This window comes from Bison bison, unplaced genomic scaffold, assembly GCF_000754665.1.
Source record: "Bison bison bison isolate TAMUID 2011002044 unplaced genomic scaffold, Bison_UMD1.0 scf7180017864373, whole genome shotgun sequence".
NCBI lineage: Eukaryota > Metazoa > Chordata > Mammalia > Artiodactyla > Bovidae > Bison > Bison bison.
Genome location: NW_011494945.1, coordinates 6,321,181 through 6,336,448, shown reverse-complemented (window position 1 = coordinate 6,336,448; position 15,268 = coordinate 6,321,181). Strand labels below are relative to the sequence as shown.

Genomic DNA, 15,268 nt, shown 5'->3' with positions numbered 1-15,268 from the left:
GACCCCATGGACTGCAGCCTACCAGGCTCCTCCATCCATGGGATTTTCCAGGCAAGAGTACTGGAGTGGGGCGCCATTGCCTTCTCCGACAGGGAAATGCAAATCAAAACTGATGAGATATCACCTCACACCTGTTAGGATGGCTGTTATTAAAAAAGACAAGAGAACAACTGTTGGTGAGGTTGCGGAGAAAAGGAAACATTTGCACAGTTAGTAGGAATGATGATTGGTGCAGCCATAATGGAAAACAGTGTGGAGATTCCTCAAGAAATTAGAAATAGAACTACCCTTTACTTCATTTATTCACCATGAGCATTTTTTTAGGGCTTTTAAAAAATACAAAACTGCTACGTTCTGCAGTTAAGTCATAATTTTTCTCTTTTCCTTTGCTGAATGTTGATATTTAAGATCCATTGTTTGTTTTTTAGTCTTGTGTTTAAACTATATTGTTAAGTAGTTACGTTTTCCTTACAGGTAGGAAGAAATAACAGCCCTTAGGGCAGTGTTGTCTGAATATGAGTCCCAGCTAGGAATTTATTTGTGAACTTTGTAATTTATTGATCATTGGTAATACAATCATATTTTGATGTGGTTTTGGCCACCAATGGCTTTAAAGAAAGAGAAACACGTTGTTTTAATTCCCCAGAAGGAGTTACCTTGTCAAAAGACATATATAACCTGTTATAACATATATAAAAGCTTGTTGTTCATTTTTTCAGTTACTATCTTGTAGATATTATTATGTATTATTCTGTGAAAATGTTTATTTAAAAATTCTTAAATATATTGTCCCTAATCAATGCTCATATATTTTTGTGTTCCCTTAGAAATTTCTTGAAAATTATTTCTTTGTATTGATTTTACTCACAGGTAGCTTTTAGAGCCTTAAAGCTAACTCTGCAGCTGATAGCCCCTCTTCATGACATTGTGGCCTACCTTTTCAGTTTTGCTAAACTTGGAAATTGTCCAGCATGTTTTGAATTTCCTCTGAGTCCTAACCCTCTGAGAGGTGACTGGGGAGGAACTGAGGGTATTGGTAAGTGATTAAAGGTGATTAAAATTGCCTTCAATATTCAGTTGAAATTCCATGACATGCTTTTTTTTTTTTAAGCTTTATTGAGGCATAGTTGAATAAAATTTGAGTGAACAATATAATATTTGATATACATATACAGTATACACTGTGGAAGGATTTCCCCCATCTAATTAATTACTGTGAAGCCCTTAATGCTCAGAAAGAGAGAGAGAAGTCGCTCAGTCGCATCCGACTTTTTGAGATCCCATGGACTGTAGCCTACCAGGCTCCTCCATCCATGGGATTTTCCAGGCAAGAGTACTGGAGTGGGTTGCCATTTCCTTCTCCAGGGGATCTTCCTGACCCAGGGATCAAACCCAGATCTCCCCCATTGCAGGCAGACACATTACCGTCTGAGCTACCAAGAATGCTCAGAAAGACAGGACTAAAATATTTCCTCATAAATGACAAAATGGCAAAGGGAAAGTCCCATCATATACTGTCTCCAAACTGATTGATTCCACATTTGTTGGCTAAACCACAAAGTATGCCAAGTCAGAATTGGGCCTGGGGTTTTGCCCTGCCTTTGTCACTTGGATTACTGGAAGCTGGGCTCTTTACTCTCTGGGTCTCTGTTGTCATCTGTAGAATAAGGGTGATGATAACTGTCTTAGAAGGTTGTTCTGTGGATTCAGTTCAGTTCAGTCGCTCAGTCATGTCCGACTCTTGGCGACCCCATGAATCGCAGCACACCAGGCCTCCCTGTCCATCACCAACTCCCGGAGTTCACTCAGACTCACGTCCATCGAGTCAGTGATGCCATCCAGCCATCTCATCCTCTGTCGTTCCCTTCTCCTCCCACCCCCAATCCCTCCCAGCATCAGAGTCTTTTCCAATGAGTCAACTCTTTGCATGAGGTGGCCAAAGTACTGGAGTTTCAGCTTTAGCATCATTCCTTCCAAAGAAATCCCAGGGCTGATCTCCTTCAGAATGGACTGGTTGGATCTCCTTGCAGTCCAAGGGACTCTCAAGAGTCTTCTCCGACACCACAGTTCAAAAGCATCAATTCTTCGGCACTCAGCTTTCTGTGGATTCAAATCTGTAAAAAGTTTAGAAGGATGTACAAGTACCCTTTAAATACTAGTTTACTTTCATTCCCTTTCCCCTCCTGGCCTTCCTGAAAGGTCAGAGCCTTGCAGACAGCCCTTAGGTAGCTAACAAGACCCAGTTGGTAGTCCTGTAGTAAGAATAGTTGAGGCTTTAGTTTTATCTGCCCATTGCTAATCCAGGAACTTCAACTCAGCACGATTTCTCAGATAAACACATGAGATGAAGACACTGAGATGCTTAGTAAACTGGGTTTATCAAAAGCAGTGAAACTAATCTTAGTATTTTAATAATTTGACTCCCATCCAAATTATGTCATTAGTCATGTAAATATTAATTAATTGATAGCAATATATTATAACATAGTAGCCAAGGATTTTAAAGTGTGAGAAGAGCCAAAACAATGAGGTAACATGCCTATTTAAACCTAAGTGATCTTAAAACAAATGTGATATAATTTGAATCTATTCCTCTCTGGCCAGTGCATCAAGGAAGTGTTTGTGGGAAATTCTGACTTGTTCCAGGAAGAAGATTGATGCCTATATCTGAGGAGAGGAGCATGAAGGACTAGGGTTGGTGCTGCCCCAGCAGAGAAAGCTCAGAATTACTGTAGGCCTACTAGCAATTCTTCAATAAGCATCAAGAAATTACAGAAGTTCCAAAGCACTCTTAGCTCCTTTCCTTTTGCTAATCTGGGGACTGTTGTAAAAGGGGTTTACTCAGAAAATAAACTAAAATGCTCTCAGTAGAGCTGGATGTTAGTTGAGGAAAGGAAGAAAGGAAAATAGGCCAGGAAAAATGCCACCCCCCACCTCGAGAAGGAGAGACAGGTATTATATGGAGATGAGGAAGAGCCAGAGCTGTGTTTCCAGGAGAAGTCCCTGCATAGGAAGTTCTATAGCAGCTGGGAGGGGAGAAGCCCACAGGGAAGATGATCTGGGGGGACCTACCCCCACTTGAATCAATGGAGAAAAATAGGAGGGCTTGTCCTGGAGGAGGACAAACAGAGGATGCTGGCAAAGGAAACAGGCAGGGCTACATGTGGCCAGTCCAGAAGGGTGACCCCACCAGTGTGACACTGAGGGATAGTAGGAAATAAGGCCCAGTTGTTGAGGACCTAGAACTGAGGAGGAAGGCAATTGGTTTCTTACTATTTATATACTTATGAACTGGAAACCATTGAAATATCTGGGGGTCCAGGCTTTCCGAGGTGTGCAATTAGAGACCTACATGTTGTCATGTTGCCAGTAAAAATATTTGTGCTCCAGGGAGAATGTACAAAGTTTTACATACTTTGCTTTGCTGAAAATAGATAAAGAGCAAACTGAACTAAAAAAAATTCCACTGTAAGATAATCATCTTTTTTAAAGGCTAGGCTGCTTAGTTCCTGGCCTGCTTCCCAGAGGAGGCAAGGAGAACTAAGGTGAAAAGATGAGATGGATCTGTTCATATACCCACCCAACTCCCTGTAGCTGTTTCAGAATTATTTGGAGTTAGATAAAAGGACGTAGGTAGACTTATGTACTTAAAAAAATTTTTTTTGAAGAAACGCTTCAAATTTCCGCTGTGGTCCTCCCACTTGACAGAGGAAGCAGCTCTTAGACACTGTGGACTAGTTCCTTGGACCCTGCAAAATTCTCTCCTTCCCTGAAGGCCAGCAACTCCCTTTGGAGTCAGTATGAAGCAGAGGATGTAATCAGAATGTGGGAGTTTACATTGTGATTTCCTTGTAAAGGATTAGGAGACCAAAGAAACCCAGACACTACACACTGAACTTAAGGTTTCAGGAACAAAAGGTACTGGCTTTGAGTATTCCCATGGAGGCTGGGCCACTGTGATTCTTCTCTTTCTGATTTCCCACACAGAACCCTCCTGTGGAAAGGCACAAGAAAAGGCTCATTTGTTTCCTAGTGGAGAGTCTCCTCCTTCCCCCACCACTGTCCTCCTCCATGACCACATGTAACCACCTGCCCCATCCTCACAGACAGGCTTTCTTCCCTGCCCGTGCCCACTATCCCTGCTCCCCCTGAGCACATGGCAACCATCTACCCCATCCTCACAGACAGGCTGCCTTCCCTGCCCGTACCCACCATCCCTGCTCCCTCTGAGCAGTGCGACCCCACAGAAAAAGGCCCAAATGAGGAGTATTATCAGTGTGTTAACTAAGAGAAGGTAGGCCTTCCTCCGTACCTGTATTTTAATGATAATGCCACCTGCCAGCACATAACAGTTTTGCTGGGAAGTGACTGTGTAAAAGTGCACACACAGAATTTTATAAACAATAATGGAAATAATGAGAAAAACCACGCATAATCCAACTATTCTAACAAGTGAAATAATTTTACTTTACTTCCTTCTGACCCTTGCTCAAATACATTTTACAGAGCTTTAATCACAGGGTATGTGCAACTTTATATTCTTTTTTAATTGTCATTACAGGGGATTATAAACTTTTTCTCCTGGTTACTGCATAGCCTGACAGAGTGTATTGCTTGTAGACCAAGCACACTAGACCTTGAACAAATAAGGCTCACCAACTATCCCTCCTCCCATCCACCACAAAATTCTTTGAGTTCTTGTACAATTTGCTGTGACTCCTCTTCTGGTGGAAGTTTCTTTTCAGCCCATATGACCATCAGATTTATAAAGGATTCATAAAAAGTCTAATGATTGACCCCAGTTCTTTTGTGGTTGGAAAAATACCCCCAAAACATTCTTCTGTTATGTGTAAAATGTCAAATGGGTATGAAATCTGGACTATGAGCTTCCCTGGTGGCTCAGAGGTTAAAGCGTCTGCCTGCAATGTGGGAGACCCGGGTTTGATCCCTGGGTCGGGAAGATCCCCTGGAGAAGGAAATGGCAACCCACTCCAGTATTCTTGCCTGGAGAATCCCATGGAGGGAGGAGCCTGGTAGGCTACAGTCCATGGGGTTGCAAAGAGTCAGACACGACTGAGCTACTTCACATCCTTTTCTAAAACCAAGAGCCCATATTGCAAGTACATGTTGGCTACCATTCTCAGACCTGGTTCTGCCCTCATCAGGCTCTAGTGGACAGCCTCCCTGTTCTCAGTCCCCTGCCTTCCATGCCAGAAACATAGAAAGAGTTCCAGTACCAGGCCAGTTAGGGTACAAGGCTGCTCAAGTCTGGGTGAGTTGTTTATACAGTGTAACTTTGGAAATGCTTCATAGGTCTCCCATCTCACTTCTGCCTTGGGCTACAATCAGGGATGATGATCAATTTCCACATTGCTTCTCTTTGCATAGCAGGGATGTCCTCTCAAGTAGAAAGCTATTACTCTCTCCACAGGGAGCTGATGAGCATTTCACATCAGCCAACATTCTGTAGACCTGGAAATAGGGCCCACCCACCCACCCCACCAGTGCTCCCTAAGGACCATGATTTTTTTTTCTGTGCTGTCCCATTCTGAGTGGCTCATTTCCTGAGCCAATAATAGAGTTGCTAGTACAGCCATCTAGACCCAGGCCAGGTTCCTCAAACCAGTATTGAGTACCGTAAAAGGCCACTAGCTTAAATTTCCATCCAAAACACATATAAATCCTTTAGGATAAGGGTCCAAGAAATAAGCCTATTTAGGATCTCTCACATCTACTCCTGAAATGATGTGAATCTCCTAGAAGGATGTATGTTTCTGTATACATATATGTATACATATTTTTGCCTCCTTGGATGGTCTTGAGTCTTCATTAATCCATGAGCCATTGACAGGATGAGTCTATGCCAGTGTTGATTTGAATGGTACGGCTGTAAGAAATGGCCGCTGGTTTATAATAATTTCAAGCCCCTAATAGATTTACTGAGACCCATATCTTTCCCATTCCTTGTAATTTCTCTTTTTCAATCTATTTAGAGTCTATAGCCTTGTATACTTTGAAACTTACTTTTAGCAGTATGTTCTTATTCTGCTGAAAAGCAATACAAGTTACTATATTCCTGAGGGAGGGAAGAAGGAAGGAAGGAAGGAAGAAAAGATAAATCAGGCCTTGGGTTCTGAAACATAAGGCTTTGCTGATCTTGCAAAATATTTAATTAGTATACTCACACAACAAACAAACAGAATTCAATTTAGTTAAAAAGTTGGCTTTGGAGATGAAACGATGGTTCACAGGGTAGCTGGGGTAGCCTGTATTTCAATCTGTTTGACTTAAAATGTCATCTGTCTTCTAGGATCTGAACTTCAAGAGCTGCAGAAAATGATTGACAGCCTCCAGAGCCCCCAAGACCCCACTCTGGTGTCCCAGGTCCTTCTCCTCCAAAGGGAGGTTATGTTTCTGCAGTTTGACGCTGCAGTGAGGTACCTCATCCGGTAAGGGCTGGAGGGCTATTCCTGTCTAGTAAATTCTGTGGGGCAGGTGTTTCTGAGTGCTCATGGAGGGAGGCCACTCTTGGCATGAGTAGATAATGAGCTTAAAATAGTCAAGGGCACAACCTGATCCAGATCACTGCGGCTACCAAATGTGTTCTGCTGCAAAGGCTGTCCAGGTGGACTGTGTTCTTGTTAGATAATAATATTCTTGATTTTGTTAAATGTGATTCCAATGTAGTTAGTTTGCATAACAGACTGTTTTATGGGGAATCGTATTTTTTATACTGCTGAAGATTATTCTTCCTACCAAGTTTTATTTTTTTCAGCCCTTAATTACCTTTCAGAAGAACAGAATTTTCACTGCACGTCTGAAACCAACAAAATTGACTACCTGAGTTAAATTTATAAATAACTTAATTTACCTCTAGCCTTGTAGGTATTATACTCTGCATCAAAAAGAATGTTTGTTTGGTTAAAGAGTCATGATTGATGAAAAAACTAGTTTGAATTAAGAATCACAATGTTTCCTGTATAAATAATAAGTTGTATATGGGAAGGGAAGAGGTTAGATAGACCTGAGAGTCCCTGCTTATTCTTAAATTGTCAAAATTAACTTCATTTGATAAATTTCCAGTGTGAGTATTTAGGGGAACTGAGGGAGACCTTGGAGGGCAGTACTCTTATCTGTGGATTATAATCATTTCCAACCGTTTGGCATGAGTGTCCACAGAGAATAAAAATGTGGAGTTTATACTTAACCTACTGTTTTCTCTTTCTACTCTGCTTTTTCTTTACTCTGAGCATCAGAGGACTCTGGATTTAGAATGCAAATTCAGCAGGACAAAAAAATCAGGCTATTTGTTTTTTTGTTTGTTTGGGTTTTTTATTGACAGGTTGCTTTGGGAGCTATAGCTTTGTCAAGCAGGTAGGATATAAGGGATCTGACTAATTGTCAGGATGGCCATTCATTAGCCCTGCTGCTGCTGCTGCTGCTAAGTCACTTCAGTCGTGTCCGACTCTGTGCGACCCCATAGACGGCAGCCCACCAGGCTCCCCCGTCCCTGGGATTCTCCAGGCAAGAACACTGGAGTGGGTTGCCATTTCCTTCTCCAATGCATGAAAGTGAAAAGTGAAAGTTAAGTCGCTCAGTCGTGTCCGACACTTATCGACCCCATGGACTGCAGCCCACCAGGCTTCTCCGTCCATGGTATTTTCCAGGCAAGAGTACTGGAGTGGGGTGCCATTGCCTGAAATCTCAAGTCAGAATTTGCAAGGAATTTACATAGACTGAAGAAATAGGACTATACCTCAGAAATTCTTTTGGAATTCCAGCTCCATGGAGTTCATCTTGCTCCTGTTCTCCCAGGGAAACCGCTCTGCTTCCCCTAGGAATTGCTTTTTGGGGCTTTCTCCGCCCTGGCATACTCGGTCTGCAGGAATGGAGGGTCATGCGTCCTATGTCTGGTTTCAGTATTGTACAGTCAGTATGTTTTTCAGAGGACCTCAGAAGGAACCAGGAGTCCTTCATTTACAGCATTTCCTCCAGCCCTTTTTTTCTTCAGAGCCCTTTACGTTATGTGTGTGTTTGGAGTCACACAGCTAGTAAGCAGCAGACCAGGATTAGATCCTAGGTGCATTTGACCCCAAAGCCTGAGAACTAGGATGGATGCCAGACAGCAGCAGGATGGATGGAAAAGGAAACTCTGAAGAGACGACAGGAGGCAGGAGAAAAAGAGAAGTAAAAGATCAATGTCATTCTACTTGAGGATTTTATTAATACTTTGTGCTGAACCTGCTAGCAATAAGTCCTTAGATAACCAAGAGACAGAAAGCTTGGGGAAGTTCCCTTGCCCTTCCCAGAGCTCGCCAACTTTGGGTAAATACGACTTTTATTCCAGGAAACTTTTTTCTTATGTAAACTGAAGCCTTCTCCAGAGTTTAAAAAGAGGGAACTCTCACCTGAAATGAAAGCAGCATACTTCCATAGACCAGGGGAGAAGAGGCAGGATATAGCTCAGGACAGTGGCCCCATGAAGTCCTCCTTACCTGGCACCTGCTTCACTGTGGCACAGACCAGCTTAGGTTGCCAGAAGGATACATGTTTCTAAGCACAAAAGTTTTTCTCTGCCTCTGTTGCCAAGCTCAGGCAAGAACCTGATGCAAATTGGTGTGTCCTCTAATGGTGTCAGAATCACATTGCCTAAGGCCTGCCATTCACCTCTGGGCATGTCCACCACCTGTAAGAGTTATTTATTAGCCAATGCAAGAAATGCCTGAGAATTGAGTTTATGTTTAATTTCAGGTGAATTAATCATTTGTGCCAAAGATAAATGCTTGTGTGGTACAGTGATTTTAATCAATATCATCTGTTTAAGTTAGGAATCATAGGCCCCTGCTTGATTTTGTAAAGCCTGTGGGCTAAGGCTGGTGTTCAAGTGGTTGAGGTGGGGGGAATTCAAGAGTAGTATTTTGTGACACAAGAAAATTCTGAGGAATTCAAGTTTCAGTGTCCAAAAATGGAGGGTTTTTTTGGGAACACAGCCCTGCCTATTCATTTATGGATAACCTCTGGCTGCTCTCACATTACAACCACAGAGTTGAATAGTTGCAGTAGAGATCATATGCTTCATGAAGCTGAAAATATTTACTATCCAACCCTTTAAGAAAGAGTTTACCACTCCCTGATTTAAAAGATTGAATTCCTTTGAAATTCAAGAATGGAAAGAAGAAAAAAAAGAAAGTTCCTCAGAGGAACTCTATAGGAATAAAACATATGCCTTGAAAAATGCCACTAATCTGAATGTGATATTGATGTTCAGAGTGATTACTGTAAAAAGGAGGAGTTTGAGGAAATAAATCAAAGGTGCCTTAACTTCCTGCCATAAGCCTTATTTAGAAATGAGTACATCAAGGGATCTCTGAAGAAGCAACACCAATTCTTTTAATCCTTGAATCTGTGATGGTTTTCTCTTCATTTTTCAATTTATTTTTATGCTCATCTAGTTTAAGTGTCTCTGAACACATAGATATTAAAGTGTATTTCAGAGTTATCTGGGGATTTCTGGGAGATACACAGAAGCCCTCATGTTGTCCTGGTCTCCAGCGTCTGAGAAGTGAAGAGCCACAACTTTTTCCTGGCCTCCTCAGGGCTACTTTGCAGCTGTTTTTTGGGTTTTGTTTTCTTTTATATATCCTTGCATCCAGGAAAAAATGTAGCACGCGCTCCATGAATTCCCTGCTCCCTGTGGCTAGAGCCAGTTTACCTGGGATCACACTATGGGTAACTCACACACAAGATGACTGGCATTCTAGGAAGCCCTTGACTGCTTGTTGACAGTAAGGCAACTGGAGTGTGGCAGAACCGTTCGGAGAATGTGAGGCGTCTATATTTGTATTTTAGTGGGCTTCTGGGAAGATCTGACTTTATTAGGAGCTGGCAGTTGGCAGGTGTGCCACTGGCACAAGCAACAAATTGACCTTTCATTCCTATGGGCTTCCCTCTATCTTGAGTGCTGCTGGCAAGCTGCACTGATTAGAGCTACCCCAGCAGAAGGTGCAGGCCAGGGTTTACCAACTGAGGGTCTGAGTGAGCTATCACAATAAGCTGTTTTTGGTATTTCTAAAGGCATGAAGAAAAAGACATATTTGTCCAAAAGTTTTACAGTAAAGAAAATGTCACATTTCTTTCTTTTTTAAACTGGAATCATAAGAATGAGTAAGATAAGGAGGAGACGAAACGTGCTTTGGTTGAACTCTTACCTTGTGTCAACTCTGTGAGACAGCAGTTACATTACCGTCTTTACAGATGAGGGGATAGAGAGAAGTTGCATGACTGCCCCAGGGTCACATGCTTGTTGTAGCAGACCTTACATTAACACAGTTTGTCAGACTCCAAAACCCTGTTCTTTCCTTTATATCATATTTCTTTATCTCTTCCTGCAGCTCAGAGCTTAGGCTAGGTGCTTATGTGGCTTTGAGTTAAAAACAGGAGAATGCTTAATTTGGTTTAAAAAAAAAAAAAAACTTTCAAAATATGGGGTCCATGGAGAGGAAGGAAATAAAAGAGGATATAGTGCTAAAATTGTTAGGTATCATCTTGAAACTCCTTTATTTAGGTGGCATGATTTTGTTCAGCTTCAGCTTCCTAATAAACAGTTCTATTGATAAAGGGGAGGTGGGAACCTACCAAGGACAGTGATCTTGACTGAAGAATTAAGAAAGTGGGAATAGGATAACCAATGATTTGATCAGTGGTGATGCCTAGAATCTGACTGACTCTGGTCTCTCCAGACAGTGTATCATATGCTATGATTCTGTCACTTAGAGTAGCAGTCATATTTACATCTGAACTGTGTGATTTTTTAATAGCCTCCAAGTATGTATAAATTAATAGACCTAGTATGTGTTTGGGACTCTAAAACTCTCCCAAGAATTGTGCTTGTTTGTGGCCCTTAGTTTAAAACTCTGCACACACTTAGCAAGATAAAAGAACAAGTCATTGTTCTGTGTTCTTTTATGTGATAATCAATCTAGTGCAATCACAGGAGGAGATACAGGAGAGACTCAGGGAAATAAAATTATATTTGGTTCCTAGACACATACATCATGCCACGTCGTACAGGGCCATGGGTCAGGAGCAAAGAGAGTGTTTAGGCCATGGCCTGGAAAGGCAAGGCAGAACAGGGGAACATTTTAAGATCTGCTGGTTGGCATAATTCCAGCAGGCTTTGGGCTGTAGGGTTGGTCTCTGTTCTATTCTTAATAGCTCAGTCTTGTCCAACTCTTTGCAACCCCATGGACTATAGCCTGCCAGGCTCCTCTGTCCTTGGAATTCTCCAGGCAAGAATACTGGAGTGTGTTGCCATGCCCTCCTCCAGGGGAATCTCCCTAACCCAGGGATCAAACCCAGGTCTCCCACATTGTGTCAGTTTCTTTACTGTCTGAGCCACCAGGGAAGCCCATGTCGGTCTCTGCTGCTGCTAAGTCACTTCAGTCGTGTCCAACTCTGTGTGACCCCATAGATGTCAGCCCACCAGGCTCCCCCGTCCCTGGGATTCTCTAGGCAAGAACACTGGAGTGGGTTGCCATTTCCTTCTCCAATGCATGAAAGTGAAAAAGTGAAAGTGAAGTCGCTCAGTCGTGTCCGACTCTTAGTGACCCCATGGACTGCAGCCCACCAGGCTCCTCTGTCCATGGGATTTTCCAGGCAAGAGTACTGGAGTGGGGTGCCATTGCCTTCTCCCATGTTGGTCTCTAGTTGCCTGTTAATTAGCCCTAGGATGATTAAATGAGAGGAATATTGCCTCCTGGGTTGCAGGGATCAGAGGAGGTGTGGCTCAGACTGGTTTGTTTGGGTATCAAAAGCATGCTAGGCCTTCAGTTGTCTTTAAGAATTAGCTACAGAGGAAGGAACAGTCTCTCCCCAGCCAGCAGGGTTTTTTTTGTTGTTGTTTTTTAAAGATGTTAAAACATCATAATAAACAAAAAAAGAATTTTAAAATATGAGCAATACAGTCAAGGTTTAAACAATAAGATGTGAACAAAGCTGGGCCCAGAGGCTGAGAGAGAGAGATAATTGTGTAGATTGGTAGAAGAGAAGCACAGGAGTGACACTGAAGGAGTCAACCAGGGAGAGGTTTATTGGGATATTGAGCTTCTGTGCTCTGATTTTGGACCGAAAAGAAATGTTTCCATTAGAATATTCTGCTTTTTAGCGCCACTGACTAAAGAAAAAGGCACAGCTTAGAAGTTGTAAATATTTTATTCTGGAACCTTACTGAAGACTATAGCCTGGGAGACAATGTGTCAGATAGCTAAGTATCTAATCTGAAGAAGTAAGGGAGGAGCTAGGATATAGAGGAGTTTGGGCCAAACAACAGCAATAACAAAAACTCATGTGATCAAACATCAAAGAATTACTGCTAATCACAAAAGACAGACATCACAAGTTAATGATTTTAGTGCTTTTCTATGTGTGGGAAGATGTAAGAATCTGACTCATTAAAATTATTTCTTAGCTATGCATCTTAACTAGACCCAGTATCCTGTTTTTTTTTTATCCTGAATTCCCCTCAGAGTGCACCCCTGGAAGGCAGCTGCATTTGCTGATGGCTTGGTGGCAGGCAGCATTCTTTGTTAACTGGTATGGCAGGCAACATTTTTTGTCTGCAGTAAGGAAATGGCAACCCACTCCAGTACTCTTGCCTGGAAAATCCCATGGACAGAGAAGCCTGGTAGGCTGCAGTCCATGGGGTCACTAAGAGTCGGACACGACTGAGCGACTTCACTTTCACTTTTTCACTTTCCTGCATTGGAGAAGGAAATGGCAACCCACTCCAGTGTTCTTGCCTAGAGAATCCCAGGGACGGGGGAGCCTGGTGGGCTGCCGTCTATGGGGTCGCACAGAGTCGGACACGACTGCGACGACTTAGCAGCAGCAGCAGCAGCATCTTTGCATCTCAGTTCCTGACACAGTATCCTCTACATGGTAGATGCTTGATACATCACTGTCACATGAGTGTTGAGTGAATCATGGGTCCCTTGGCAGGGCCCATTGAGAATCATGAGAAAGCATGTGAACAATATGAGAAATAGGAGAAAATGGTCATATCCATTGAGCATGAGCAATTCCAAGTTCCATCCTTGAACTACCAGGATAAATCAGTGTTTTTATTCAGTGTCTCAGTATATAACTGTATGCAACTATCTTTTGTTAATTCTCACAAAGATGTGAAAAGGGTGATATGGTCTTTGCACTAGTACAATGGTTTGATATGCAAATATAGAGCTCCCTTTATCTGTCTTTGAACTGAAGTTCATAAGCCCCTACTTCTTTCTTCAATTCCATGTCATTCAGCTATATTTAGAATTTAAAGTGGTGAATTTGAGATATAAAATCAATTACTTCAAGATCATCCCCCTTTACCTTTGTTTTAAATGCCTTCTTTTCACCTTGTTGGTGAGGGAAGGATTCTGCTCCAAGGTTATGGAGATGACCAAACACATAACTTTAAATACTGGACAAATGAGATCAACAGCAGTTTACTAGTTACGTATACTCATGGCCAAGGGGAACAGAACATTGCATATTCTGTTCCCTTTGGAACAGAACAGAATCTTCAAGGCCACAGAAGATTTGTACTTGTGAACAGAGTGAACAGCTAGGGGCTTGAGGGGCAGGCTTTGAGTATCAAAAGGATGTGGTGCCTATTGGAGGCACACAGGAGGATGTGCTTGGTTCATTCGAATAATTCTGTGGTCTGGAAGGGAACTGGAAACCACTGCTTGTGGCTGGATAAGCAGGAATTATACTTGGTCCCTGTGATAAGGAAAGTAAATAAACATAGGTCCCTATATTTGACTAGGGGACCTTCCCTCCATAGGGAGGGAAACTTGTAGTTACGTCATTCAAGGCCCTCCCAGTTCTACCAGATGTCAAGGCAGCACTAATAATGGATCTTAGGCCTTATACCACACCTTCTCCTCCTTTATGCTTCTCAGAGGTGATCTAAGTTCTGGGGTACTTATAAGTCATCCTAGCAGTTGATGAGGAGTGGTACCTCACCCATCTCTATTCAACCCCAGATATCTTCTGGTTGGCCTGCTGCTCAGCACCCTGCTTGTGGGGTCTTAGGCACTCCCCAGGTCTTTCCTCAACACTTGATTATCTGCTAATCTCTGAGAGACTGCCTCACTCCCATCAGTGATAACATCTCCCTCAATCATTGCTAATCTCTTTTTTGATGTCTGTTTATGCATGACTTGATCCAAGTCTATGGAAGATTTAGGTAAAAGATCCTTTTGTCCTGGGGACCTTTTGGATCCCCTCAACTTATCCTGTTAGATAGCACTGGTCTAGAGGATAACTATCCTTCCCTTGAGAGCTGTGAATTGTGAGAGTGAAGGGCAGTGGTAAAGAAAAATGAATGAGGGATGATGCTGCTGAAGAAGAAACCTGTTGACATCTCCAAATCTTATCTTGCTACAAATTGGCTTGAAGAGAGTTTTGAGCTTTAGAAACTTGAGTAACTGCTTTTAATGAGATTGCTTTCCTGTTTTGGTAGACAAACATTTTTGGCAGCTGGAAATACTTCTGCCTACCAGTCTGTCATAGACGGCATGTACCATGGGTTGCCATCACTGAGCAACTCTCCAATGAAGAGCATTTTTGCTTCCCAGCTCAGCCTACCACAACCACTGGATCCACAGAGCCTCCAGGTATGTTGAGAGCTATTTTTGTACTGAGATGTGTTGAGAGCACATTTTGTAATAAAATGTGCATTGTGCATAGGAGGCTCTTCATGCCGAAGTACCCATTGGCCTTGGTAAGCTCCCCTTCACTCATACAGTAGAGAGGGCCCCTATAGCTTGCTGTTATTTCTAGTCAGGAGCTCTGTCTCCAAACCGCTTAACAGGCTAATTAGGATAACAGATTATCTGCTCACAGCTGGTAGCAAAACCAACACCTGATCTCTTTCATGTAATAAATAATAATGATAGCAATTATGATACATAAATTAGGTCAGCAGCTGAGTTTTGAACAGCCCAATAACAATATGTGTTATCAAATGTAATCCTGGCAACTATTATTGCTCCTAGGCACCAACTCTATTACCCACCTGCTACAACTAAAGAGATCAGACTGCTATGCAGTCCTGGCAACACTAGGTCACAAACTGTATTAGCTTTTTATGGCTTCAGAGCAAATTACCCCCAAATATAGCATATTTGATGCTTTTGAACTGTGGTGTTGGAGAAGACTCTTGAGAGTCCCTTGGACTGCAAGGAGATCCAACCAGTCCATTCTGAAGGAGATCAGC

At 42.4% G+C, this 15,268-nt stretch overlaps 1 protein-coding gene across 1 annotated transcript in view; it reads left to right on the top strand.

Annotated features, from left to right (window-relative positions):
• The window catches only part of LOC105000664 (coiled-coil domain-containing protein 162-like), a 69,178-nt gene that overhangs the window by 2,603 nt on the left and 51,307 nt on the right, over positions 1 to 15,268 (top strand). Inside the window, exons 2-4 of the mRNA XM_010856631.1 lie at positions 871 to 1,036; positions 6,311 to 6,449; positions 14,513 to 14,666. Coding sequence (XP_010854933.1) covers positions 871 to 1,036; positions 6,311 to 6,449; positions 14,513 to 14,666 — 459 coding nt within the window. The remainder of the gene's footprint in view (positions 1 to 870; positions 1,037 to 6,310; positions 6,450 to 14,512; positions 14,667 to 15,268) is intronic.